The sequence below is a fragment of the Solanum tuberosum genome, unplaced genomic scaffold (assembly GCF_000226075.1).
Source record: "Solanum tuberosum cultivar DM 1-3 516 R44 unplaced genomic scaffold, SolTub_3.0 scf00032, whole genome shotgun sequence".
NCBI lineage: Eukaryota > Viridiplantae > Streptophyta > Magnoliopsida > Solanales > Solanaceae > Solanum > Solanum tuberosum.
Genome location: NW_006238958.1, coordinates 1,699,917 through 1,712,332, shown reverse-complemented (window position 1 = coordinate 1,712,332; position 12,416 = coordinate 1,699,917). Strand labels below are relative to the sequence as shown.

General features: G+C 35.9%; 3 protein-coding genes across 3 annotated transcripts; 2 read left to right on the top strand and 1 right to left on the bottom strand.

Annotated features, from left to right (window-relative positions):
* Positions 1-481: 481 nt before the first annotated feature.
* On the bottom strand, positions 482-3,010 carry LOC102581822 (pentatricopeptide repeat-containing protein At1g20300, mitochondrial-like). Its single transcript, XM_006342021.2, has 2 exons — positions 1,218-3,010; positions 482-778 (listed from the first exon to the last, which is right to left on the bottom strand). The coding sequence occupies exon 1, from the start codon at positions 2,930-2,932 to the stop codon at positions 1,283-1,285; it is 1,650 nt and encodes a 549-aa protein (XP_006342083.1). The 5' UTR covers positions 2,933-3,010; the 3' UTR covers positions 482-778; positions 1,218-1,282.
* Positions 3,011-3,821: 811 nt separating this feature from the next.
* LOC102581492 (uncharacterized) lies at positions 3,822-7,545 on the top strand. The gene is made up of 3 exons (XM_006342020.2): positions 3,822-4,016; positions 5,090-5,590; positions 7,236-7,545. Exon 2 carries the CDS (start codon positions 5,110-5,112, stop codon positions 5,581-5,583), a length of 474 nt encoding a protein of 157 aa, XP_006342082.1. The 5' UTR covers positions 3,822-4,016; positions 5,090-5,109; the 3' UTR covers positions 5,584-5,590; positions 7,236-7,545.
* A 389-nt stretch (positions 7,546-7,934) lies between these two features.
* Positions 7,935-12,359, top strand: LOC102580816 (probable prolyl 4-hydroxylase 3). The gene is made up of 8 exons (XM_006342018.2): positions 7,935-8,348; positions 8,487-8,577; positions 9,364-9,461; positions 9,992-10,089; positions 10,640-10,769; positions 10,898-11,085; positions 11,339-11,427; positions 12,066-12,359. The coding sequence occupies exons 1-7, from the start codon at positions 8,149-8,151 to the stop codon at positions 11,410-11,412; spliced, it is 879 nt and encodes a 292-aa protein (XP_006342080.1). The 5' UTR covers positions 7,935-8,148; the 3' UTR covers positions 11,413-11,427; positions 12,066-12,359.
* Positions 12,360-12,416: the final 57 nt, after the last annotated feature.

The following is a 12,416-nucleotide window of genomic DNA, read 5'->3' as shown; positions in this document are numbered from 1 at the left end:
TAGAGATACGTGTCGGTCAAGTCGGATTGAGAATTTGTGAATGATAGAAGTTAAAAAATATAATTTGCTCGCTAAGAACTAATTTGATCTCTGTAGAGTTCTCAAAATATTTTAATTTCGTTATAGAATATACGCTCTTTCACTAGTACTAGCTATTTTTCTTTCAGACGTATATTTTCTTCTTTCTTTTTTAAATTTTTTATTTTCTTCTTATTATTTTGATGAAAACATACATTTGTAATAAAATGAGGTTTCAATACAAAAACTAAAGCTAGTAACATCGGATCGACAAAATTTTGAATAATATTGATCTTTAAAATTTTGGATTCACCTTTATTTTGTAGTATCAAAATTTTAACAAACCACAAAACATTACGAGAAAAGGGAATAAGAAATATCTTTGTCCAAATTTCAATGGAATTCCTCAAAATTCGTACTACCTTAAGCTATTTTTACATATTAATAGAATTGAACATTAGTATAAATATTAACGAATTTTTAGTCTCTAATATCCACACAAAAAAAAAACATAACCAAGAAATGGCTTCAACAAGTGGAAACAAAAACATTAACGTTGTTATTTCTGTTTGCTTCATTTTACTTGTCGCATTTTCAAGCTCTGCAGAGGTTTCAGGCAGCAAAAAATACATAAAACTTCCACTAAATCTTAGTGTTGGAGCTAAGAAAACAAAAACTCCAGCTAATCATTATCACAGAGGCTGCAGTCGTTTAGATCGTTGCCGCGGCTAGCGATTCAGATGACCACCCCGAATGCCCCCTGAAAAGGTCCGATCCAACGGATTTAAATTAAGTTATATACGTTGACAATGTAAAGATTATTTACACTATCAATATAATTTGACATGTCATTTATGCAATGTACTATGCTAAACTTTATTTCAAGATAAGTGGATCCATACATCTGATCTTTCTTTGACTTACATAGCAAAAAGAAGCAAAATCTTGTACAATGTACTCGAAAATTTATAAGGGAAAACATCCCTATGTGAGTTAAAAGTCTATACTGCAAGATCAAATACTCTCTAATGTCTTTACCTTGATTATCCAAGATCAACAGATGCGTGATATTTCTCATTAAGTTATCATTCAGCAGAAAGAAAAACGATCTTCACTTAACTTACTAAAAGGAAAATGAATTCGCTACTATGATTGAAATGTTCCAGCAGTAAGTAGACAAAAGTGAAAGAGTGGAGTACCAATACAAGATCGAAAAAGGCTTCTCTCCTCCAAGCTTTGATATGTTCTACATTCCAAATGCCTTTTACACAGAACGAGTAGCAAATCCCCGATCAACCATCTTCTCTACCAATTCTTCGTGTTTCCTTAGTTGCCCTGCCTTCCTTAATTGTTTTAGAACCATGTCATAAACCGACTCACTTGGTCTCAAGCACTTCTCCTCGATCATTTCTCTGAAATACTTATAAGCATTATTCCAATGTCCCATCCCACAGTACATGGAAATCAGAATCTTGAAAGTGTTCACGTTAGGCTCTACTTCATTCTCGTCCATTTCTTTTCTGAGCTTGATAACCATGTCAGTAGATTTTGATTCCACAAACATCTTCATCAATATATTGCACGTCACTGTATTAGGCTTACAGTTCAACTCCTTCATCTTGGCATACAATCGATGAGCAGCATTTACATCACGAGCCTTGGCAATGCACCTAAAAATAGGGTTAAAAGTAGAAGCATTTGGTTCACATCGTTTCTTAGCCATAACGTTAACCACCTTAAGAGCTTCATCGCGATTCTCATCCCTACAATGAGCATCGATCAAAAAGTTATACGTGATAACATCAGGAGAGCATGATAATCTCTTCATCTGATTATACACCTGGAGTACCTTCTCTGTTCTCCCTGCCTTTACATGGACACGCATAAGGTTATTAAACGTAATAGCATTAGGTTGACAACCAACATCAATCATCTCCGAAAAAACATCATAGGCACGAGTAGTTTGCCCCGACCTACACAATGCATCAATCACAATAGAATAAGTATACACATTAGGCTGGACCCCTGCATCCTTCATATCTCGAAAAATCCTTTCTGCTTCGGATATATTACCTGCTCGACACCAACCATGAACCAAACTAGTGTATAACACAACATCAGCCTCGAATTTATCCTTCAAGCTATCGAAAAATGATTGTGCTTCAGCTGCCCTTCTTTTCTTACACAAAATCCCTATAACTATAGAAAAAGCATTCCTATCTGGCTTACAATCATAATCCTCCATTCGATTAAACGTATGAACAGCTTCAGAAGCAAGACCAGCACGAACATAACGACGAATCAAAATCGAAAAAGTTTCAATTGGTATTTTGATATTTTTCAGCTTCATTGAATCAATCAAATGCCAAGCAACATCAAATTGACGTACCTTTCCAGCAAGATCAATCATTTCATTGTAAGGCTCAGGGTTTAAGAAAGATCCACACGAATCACGAACTGCAGCCCAATTGAAGAAAGCTAGAGCCTGTGAAAATGGGATGCCATGACGAACCGACCCGCATTTCTCGATAACCCGGCTGACGACCGGCGGGGAAATGGACCGGTTATCGGAGATACTAGAAAAATCGAAGGAGAGAGTTGGGAAAGTGATGTTAGGGTTTAAGGGAATGGAAGTAGGAGTAGCTGTAGGGTTTTTCCGGTGATGATCTTTGATTAAAGAATGAATCTTTTCAGCTATTTGAGCTTCTTCTTCAGATAACACCTCAGTTCGGCAAATGGGTCCCCCATTTTCACCTTCACCTTCACCGTCGCCGTCACTGCCGCCGCCTCCTCCGGCGGCAGCGATCTCAGAGGTTGAAACAGAGCTGAAGAATCTAAATTTGCTCTGAGAAGAGAATGAACTGAGGAAATAGCGGCAGAAATTCAAGCGTGCCATAGATTTTGTGACGGCCATGGATTCAGCTGTGTTCAGGAATTTGCTGCTAACTACTAACCTATGTACCCCACCCCACTCCCACTCTCCACCCCAAACACTTTTTTTTTTGAAACCCTAATAATTTATTTAATTTAATTTAAAAAATATTGAAGAAAAAAAACTAATCCAATTCTTTTTCGAATTAGGAATGGTTTTAATACTACTAAAATTAGAACAATTTTTTTTTCCTAACCCGTGTTGATTATTGTTTGTAAATAACGAAATTATAGTCCTTTGACATTTACATTGCACCAAATTATTGAAAAGTAAATTCTGATAATCTTTTATACAGATGAATATATCTAATGAAGAAGTGAAACTTATATTAATAAAGGATTTGCAACTACCTCTATCAAAATCTGAATATTAAAACAACGTTATGTAAAGCTCAAAGAATCGATGTTAATCAATGGCGTTAAAGTGATTGGAAGTTGAAGACGATACCGTATGACTCAATGGAAAAGGTTTCATGTGAAACGTTCTTAGAATTTGTTAGGGATAATATTGTTTGGCATTTGAGACGTTGGATTAAAAATGTTTTTGGTCCCAATACTTAATTTGCGTAGAAATGATAATACTTGTAATCACGAAGTGATAATATAGAATTACAAGTAGATATTTTAAAGCTTCATAATTTTTATATATTTTTGCAAGTACTTAGTAATTTTATTATTCTATATATATAAATTATTTTCAATCATTCGTATTATGCCTTCTTTTATTTATCCTTGCTTAACTAAAATACACAAATAACTAGTTATTATTGCTTGTTAATTAGAATCTTAATCTTATAATAATGAATTAATGATATATAACATACTTAATAGCAATATTAAAATATTACTATTAATAAAATTGATATGTCAAGTTAACGAGAAGTATCAGTCCACAAATCTGATATGAAATATGAACGGGTTGAATTTTGACCCATCTTCAAACCCGAAATTGCCAACCCTATTTTCCAATTTCTCTTCCCTCCATAGAATGCTAATTGCCCAAACTGTTCTTGCCAACAACAAAGTTTCATTAATTCCAGTCAGTAATTTGCAGATTTCTATAACAGGTTAGATCTCAAATGTTTTCTCTAATTAGGGCTCAAAATACGTTCTTTTTTTCATATTTTAATTATTTGTTTCTGCTTTGTATCTCTTTCTGAATGATATTAAAGTTGCGAACTTTGAGTTGATTTTTTTCTGTGAACCAATAAAAGCTACGTTGTTCTTGTTTTTTTTTTTTTTTTCTCTGAGAAATGTCAAATTTATTTGTATTATGCTCTGCCAAATTGCCAATATTGTGTTTGATTTAACTGAGATGTTGATTACATTGTGTTTATCCAGTTTTTATGCTCAATCATATTGTCAACTGTTAGAAAAAGTGCTAGGGAAGAATAAATTGCTGTAGTATGTGTTGCTATGGGAGCTTAGTGCATCGAACTGTCTTTTTTATATTCTAATTCATATTTTTTTTCTTTTAATGTGTGCCAAAGTTTGGTTCTTTGCTGCTAATTTTCTTTTTTTCTGTGGTGTTCAATAATATATTTGCTTTGAAATCTATGGTTAGCAACTTTTAAAACTTGAATTTTGATTAAACTGAATGGAACGAGTATGTAGATTCTCCGGTAGTCCTCCCATTGTCTGACCTGGAACTCTTTCTCTACACAGCGGTCAAATGAAAAAGAGAAGTCGTTTTTTTTGGTTTCGTTGTATCTCTAGTCCTATAGTGGCATCGCAGTAGAAAGGTGTTCTAAGTTCGAATGAAATTGCTTTTGTAAGATACATGCCAGCATGCTAGCGTATTTGTTCCATCACGTAGTATCTTGAGTACAGTTTGTTTCTTATTTTATCCCAAAAAGGGGTCTTGAGAGTCAGTTGGAGTTATTTCCATCACCTAGTATCTTGCATACCACAAGACATGCACCACTTCTTTCCCTTCTGTTCTCTTTCGGTTGCTGTGTTTGATAGCATTCTTAAGAAACTTAAGGCTGTTCTGTATGGATGTTGGTACATTCTGAAGAAACGTGTTTTTAACTCGGATCATTTCTTTCACTTCACTTTGATCTACTGGCTTTTTCTTGTGAAATATGACAATTTGATAAAATATGCCTGCTTTAAAGTCTTATTTCTCTGCCCCTACCAGCCAAGTCACTGAGGTGAAAGATGACTGCTAATATCCAAAAATTCCGAAATCTTTCAACTGCTGTGAATCATAGTTTTGAGTCAAGATGTCTCTTGCATCACTGTCGCTTTCTGCACCATGGTCCAGACACTATGGAGGAATTATTGGATAGACATGTGGTCAAAAAGGAGAAGAGCCTTGATGATGACGAGAACGAGCTCCTAAATAGACAGCGACTCACTAGCAGTCGCCGTGAGGCTCTAAGTCTCTACCGAGATGTCATCCGTGCTACCCGGTTCTTTATGTGGGCCAACTCTCAAGGCAACCTGTGGCGTGATGTACTCAGAGAAAATGTTCGAAAGGAGTTCGAGGAGGCACGATTTGAGAGAGATCCAGAAGTCATCACCAGGTTGCTTATTGGAGGCCGGGATGCTCTGCAAGCTGCTTTGGATAAACTTGCTGAGAAACAAAAGCAAGAAATCGAAAAGCAACGTGGCAATTCAAATACTCCTTGATATTCTGGTTAGTCAATTTTTTTTCCCTCAATACACACCCATCATATAACATGTTTTTCTCAGAACATTATCTATAAGATACATTACCATATACAGGATGACATTAACTTCAGTTTCTTTTAGCGTTGAACATTATTACATTTATTTTCTTGAATTGGAACTGATTGGGTGATTGGATAATCTGAAGTAGGATTCAAGTTAGATGCCGATTGGTCGACTTTTGGTACATACTTAAAATCTTTAATACAGATTAACTTTTGGTCAATGGAACTCAAATGAATAAAGTAAGGTTGATTTTGCAGGAAAGTTACAATTAGCAGAACTTCACTACATTGGATATAAATGCATTACCGGAAACACTAATAAATTTGTGTCCGTTTCAAAAGGTCGATGGATGACCACATAAATCAATCAGAAAAAGGAGAATGATAGCAATTTGATATGTTGTGTGCCTTCCTCTCACCGCAATATCATGAATTTGTCCGAATGATAGCAATTTGTTATCTTTTTAGCTCTCTAAACTTGGTTTTCCAAGATCAACCCTTGTAGTTAAAGGTCAGGCTTAGTTCCCCTATCCTTAAGGATAAAATAAGATCTCTTGCTTTGCCCACAAGCCCTGCTAGCGTAGCAAGTCTGGTCGCTGGTGTGTTGTTCGTTCTAGCGATAGGCTCCAAGCTCGATTCTGATTCTCAATTTGGTTTTCTGTTCTGGAATGAATCTGTTCTAAAGAAAGACCTGCCTATACTGAAGAGGGGCTGGTTCACGGTAATGAATGGTGGTATCGGTCGGGGCAAGCACATCACTCGTTCCCGCAGCCCTTGTTGCAGCTGATAGACTCAAAAGTAAGGGAACGAAAAGCTGTCTTAAACAAAAAACCTTCCAAATGGAATAAGCTATTGTAACTTTCTTTGTCGTCAAAGGAAAATGGAATCATACCTTAGTTCAGGATCTCCCCACTCTTTTACAAAGATTCTTTTCAAGTGCCTATAAAATCAAGATGCAGTTTCAACGTTAAAAAAAGAAGAAAGTTTGGAAGTTGGAACTATTGTCATTAGTGTTAGACATGTTTATTTGATGAATGTATGTCTTCTTTGCAATCAAACTTGATAGTATCTACTATACATTACTAGTACTTTTCACTGCATAGTTAGCAGAGCTAAATTGTAAATGTAGGTTGACATTCGAAAAATGAAGCTTTATTTTGGAGTAAATAGCTTTCCTCGTGTAGAATTAAAAGTAGACCAATGAGATGGAGAATTAGAATCATGTTCACGAGCTCGCAAAGTTTGGTTATTGCTCGCAAATGAAAATTCAGTCCCCTCCTCAGTAATAATAGGGTGATGTTACTGTTTGAAGCTTGTTAATGTCAATTTAACAATCAAAGTACTAGTGGGGGGCTCAGGGGCAGAGTCAGGTAGGGGCATGGGATTCTGCGGAAAATTGCAAGGCTAAAATTATTCTTTATGTATAAATATAGTAGATGTTGAATCCTCTTTGCTTCTTCATATTCTTGAACCCCTTAGTAAAAATTCCGACTCCATCACTACGTAGGCTGGGTTACTTTACAATCCTGATGTGCTATTCAATTCACTCTCCCATCCACCCTTCTTTTCTCCATTGTTGAATGATATTCAGCTATGCTAATTGTGCAGGTGTTGTGAAATGTACAGTGATAGTTCAAGAACCTTAACAAGTGAAGCTCTTCCGCGTGGAGATTATGCAATACAATTGTAATCGTTATAATCTTTTCATTACTCTTTCAACCTTCATTATACTTGTACTTTCCAGAAACAGGATTAGAGAATTTTTAGACTTGTTTGGTTTGTGTAGGGATTTAACCTTGTCTGTTTAATGGTCATAAGCTTAAGTGCCACATAGCAGAGGCCCTTAAACTATTCGAAAAGTTCCATAATGTAACAAAGCCTGGGTTCGTACTAAAGCTATTGATTGGGTTTTAAGAAATAGTTAGCTTTAAGATGTTAATTCACATTATGGTTTCTGATTATATACTCATGTAATTGATTGATGAGCGTTTAACTTGAAGCAGAAGATATTATCGCGAGCACAAGCATGAATCAAAATTGTTTTTACCGTCAATGTCTTTATCCTACTGAAATTATGACTTAATTTGGTGCGCGTTCATCAAGTAATCAATTTAATTAAATATTATTAAAACAAGAGAAAGAGAACTAGATTCAGTGTGCTCTATTTCGAAAACCCCTTTATCCCTTTTTAAACAAAATACGAAAGCTCAGTCCCCAATCAGGTAATTTTGAAAAAACAACAGAAAGGACTAATTTGTCATTTCACGTAAACCGTTATTTTTAATCTTCTTCCAGCATAATCTAAAAATACATAAAAAATATAAATTCTCTTACAAGTTACAATTCACCGTCAAATAAGACTTCCTATACGATTTTCTCAATTTCTCCGATTCATTTTTTCCGTTCGACGAACTCTCACCGGAAAAAGCAACTCCGTTGCCGGGAAATACTCTTATTTGCTAAACGAATGCTGCATTAAATTTGATCAATCTAGGGTTTCGGTGAAGATTATAGTGAAGCAATGGCGAAGGGGAGGTTGAATCGGCACCAAGGGAAGAGATCATCGACAGTGGTTTTAGTACTTTCGATGCTTCTGATGCTAACAGTTGTGCTTCTAATGCTTCTCGCTCTTGGCATTTTCAATCTTCCTGTTGGTTCTGATGATGAGTCGTCGTCGACTGCTCAGGATCACATCAAGTTCAAGCGGTTCAACTTAGACATGTACGTATATTGTTTTGGATTTCGGAGAATTGATTAATTGCACTGATTTTATATGCTTGGAGTATGTTTTAACTGTTGCTTCCGATCCAATGAGTTTTTGTTGGACTGTATGTCTGAGTAGAGGAGATTCATTTGCAGAGGGGAAGGTGACGGACTGGGGAAAAGAGGCGAGCAATGGACGGAGATCTTATCTTGGGAGCCTCGTGCGTTTGTTTACCACAATTTTTTGGTGAGCGTTTCGCTCTTGCTCTTCATTATGTGACCATAATCTCTGACATTTTTGGTTTGATTTTGTTAAATTGTTACTTATTTGTCTACTGAATTGTTAGCAAAATATCCTTATAGGTGAGCTAAGGTTTAGTAGTTGTTGTTACATTGCTTTAGTTCTGGTATTTGGTTAGAGATTTCTATGCTCGCGTAAGGGTGATATTTAGAGAGCCTCTAGTTTTATAGTACCGCTCATTTGCATTGTAGGTTAATTATTATTTAGCATGAGAATATCTAGTGAGCTAAGGTTTTGTTATTGTTGTTCTATAAAATTAGTTATGGTGTTTGGTTAGAGATTTGTATGCTCGTGTAAGGTGAGATCTAGTGAGCTTACTTGAACATGATTGGTGCGATCACATTAGTAACAAGAGAGGCAGTTGGTGAAAATTGAGAGGTTGTCACTGAGCATTCCTAGTCATGTGGGAAAAGAGGTCAAATGGAAAGGAAAGGCCATACACTTGCTTGGCTCCATGTGGAGTATAGCTCACTTCCAAACATCTGATTAGGGAATGGGGAAACACCCGTGCTAATTTTATAGAACCACTCATTTGAATTAAAGGTTAGTTATTTAGCGTTAGAATAGACATACCAAAATAAAGCATAAGTATTCATATAGTATACCCAACCAATTTGAGGTTGGATGTGTGTTAGATCATACTAATTATAACATGTGTTTACTTTTGTGATTCACTAAGGTATTGTAAAATGGAAAAGTTTTAATGTGACAATGTGGTTTGCATTTCGACAGTCCAAGGAAGAATGTGAATACTTAATAAATCAAGCTAAGCCTCACATGGTGAAGTCATCAGTTGTTGATAGCAAAACCGGTCAGAGTAAAGATAGCAGGTTTGTATTGCTAATTTCTTTACTTCCATTAATTGCCAGTTTGCCACAACCAGCATCTTTTAAGTCTTCGTCATCTATAATATTTTTTGCCCTTCATTCCAAACCAATATCTGATACTATTTCAGTTTGAAGACACCTCAAAATGTCTGCCTCCATCCTATTTAATAGTACTAATTATTTTATGCAACTTCTACACAGTTTAAGAACTAAATTTGAGCGATGTTTTCCAAACGTGTTAACTTTTCGATCGCTACTTACTCTTTTCCACTGCTATCAGAAAGTAGATAAATCTTACTAATATTCTAAAATTTGTGTTGGATTAAATGGTGTCATCTGAAATAGGATGGAAGAGGGAATTGTTTTTTCCTATGTTGCTTGGACTCTTCAAAAATGAAACCGAATGTTTGTCGGATCCTCCAAAAGTAGTGCCTTTTTGTAGGATACGACACCTGAGCGGCATCATTTTTTGAGAGTCCGAACAACAAAGGTTTTTTCTATGGAACTGATGTTCTGACAGTTTTATATAACAGGGTTCGTACAAGTTCGGGAATGTTTTTGAGGAGGGGGCGAGATAAAATTATCAGAAATATTGAGAAGAGGATAGCAGATTATACATTCATTCCTGCAGGTACGAGGACTGTGCGATACCATACAAAATCGTAGCGTATGAACTCTTTGTTGTCATTGTCATCCACAAGTTCTTATTAAAAAATTATATATGGGAAACATTCTCCGATTAGGTGCTTTATTTGTTCTTTTATAAGAAGCAATGGTTGTAACTTAAAACTTCTGAGTAGTAATCATTAAATTTCAAAATTTTCTATTACTTTAATTTTGAAGGTTTAGATAGTTAAGCTTAACTCAAGTGAGGTTTAGGATTTTTACATTCCATTTTATTCATGTTAGTTGCAGAACTTAAATATATATTGTCCTGTCTAGGGATATCTTAGGCTGTTCTTTTGCCTGGCCTTCAAAATATGATCTTACTAGTTTGGTTTTCCTCTTCACAACACAAAAACGTGAGGAGGTGATCCTATTTTTGTTTGTGAGAGTCACTAATGTTAATTTTAAGGGAAATGAAGATTGATTCTGCGCAGACGTGTATTCATCCTGTGTTAGGATCATAATAATGCTTTTCTTCCCTTGTGAATGCCCTGATTAGCTTAGCTTGTTTACAGAACATGGAGAAGGTTTACAAGTTTTACATTATGAAGTTGGACAGAAGTATGAGCCTCATTATGACTACTTTCTTGACGACTTCAACACCAAAAATGGGGGCCAACGCATAGCTACTATTCTCATGTATCTGTAAGATTTATGATTCCTCAAATAATTACATGATAGATATGGTAAAAGTTCTGAATTTTTTCTAAGTCGCATCCATAAGGAATACACAGTGATTGCTTGTTTTATTTGCATATTTGGGGCATATGCAGATCAGATGTTGAAGAAGGGGGTGAGACTGTTTTCCCAGCAGCAAAGGGAAACTTCAGTTCTAGTCCTGGGTGGAATGAGTTGTCAGAATGTGCCAAAGGGGGGCTCTCTGTCAAACCAAAGATGGGCGATGCTTTGCTTTTCTGGAGCATGCGGCCTGATGCTACTTTGGATCCGTCAAGTCTGCATGGTGCTTCTCTTTCTCCTTAATCTCCCACTATTAACATCCTTTAAACCTTATTTAAATGTTTCCCCTTTCCTTCCTTCCCTAGAAGAACTCTGATAGAAAAAGATGCAAGTTTACCTGTAGCAAACAGTTTAATTTTTGTCAGTTTCTTCTTGTCTTGGGCAGTGGATGTCTGATTTTACTCCCTAAAAGAACTAATTTTTTCTTTTAGTCTTCTAACAACTTTGATCTGTGCAACTTAACAATTTTATTCCAGGTGGTTGCCCTGTGATTAAAGGGAACAAATGGTCATCTACCAAGTGGATGCATGTTGGTGAATACAAGAGCTAATTTTCTTTCAAAAAGGTATCTTCATTTTGGAAATTATTTTCAAATATCTAGCTTAAAACTCCTCACAGTCAACTTTCTCTTGATATATGCTTATTGATGATTAAAACATGGTCTCAAGTATCGTGAAAAGTATGTTGTGCACATGAACGAGTTAATAATCAATACAACCCTAACCGTTTACCTATAGGCTTGTGATTACTTGCAAACACTTGTTCAATTCCTCTATGGTAGCAATGAAATAGGCCTGTGAGACAGTTAGGGCCTCATGCTAGTGTCGCATCAAATTCTCAAGTGCTACCATCTTTTAGAAAAAAACCAACTTCATCTCTCTCGCTCTCTTTCAAATTGAATGCAATTCATTTCTTTGACTCTAATAGCCAGAGAGAAGAAGAAAGCTTTCATCTTGCATTCAGCAAAGAGATGTTAGGATTTTGTATTAATCCTGGCTGAGTTAGGGCCTTCCCGATTTGGATTATAGCATGCTACCCTTAATTCTCCTTATTACACAAAATGCACGACTTTCTTAGGATCAATATATTTTGCTCTATATCCAAATGTAAGCACTTTAGCTGTAAACTGTGAAAGAATCTGTATTTGCCTTTATGGAAAATGCATTTTCACTTTGGTTATGACACCTTTTTCTTGCGTTTCAGATATTTAGGCCGAGTTACAAGGGGTAATGGATCCCAACCTTATTGTAGTTGTGGAGAATGGTGCTTGCTTGGGTTGTTTAGACTTCTGGGGCAGATGTGATGCTTATTTTCCAGACTTCCATTAACATATACGCAGGCCATTTGCTTGCCGGTTATGAAGAACTAATGCATATTTGTGGTTTCTGAATATACCGTTGTGGTAGTCTAGTTAGGTCAGAATAGTTGGCAGCTAAATGTATTAGAAATAAGAGTTTGAATTATGTTATCTATTGCATGGTGATAGGTTTTATAGACTGATTTACTGTAATGTTCTTCGGAAAATGAAAAGGAGAGATAATGGTACAAAAACAC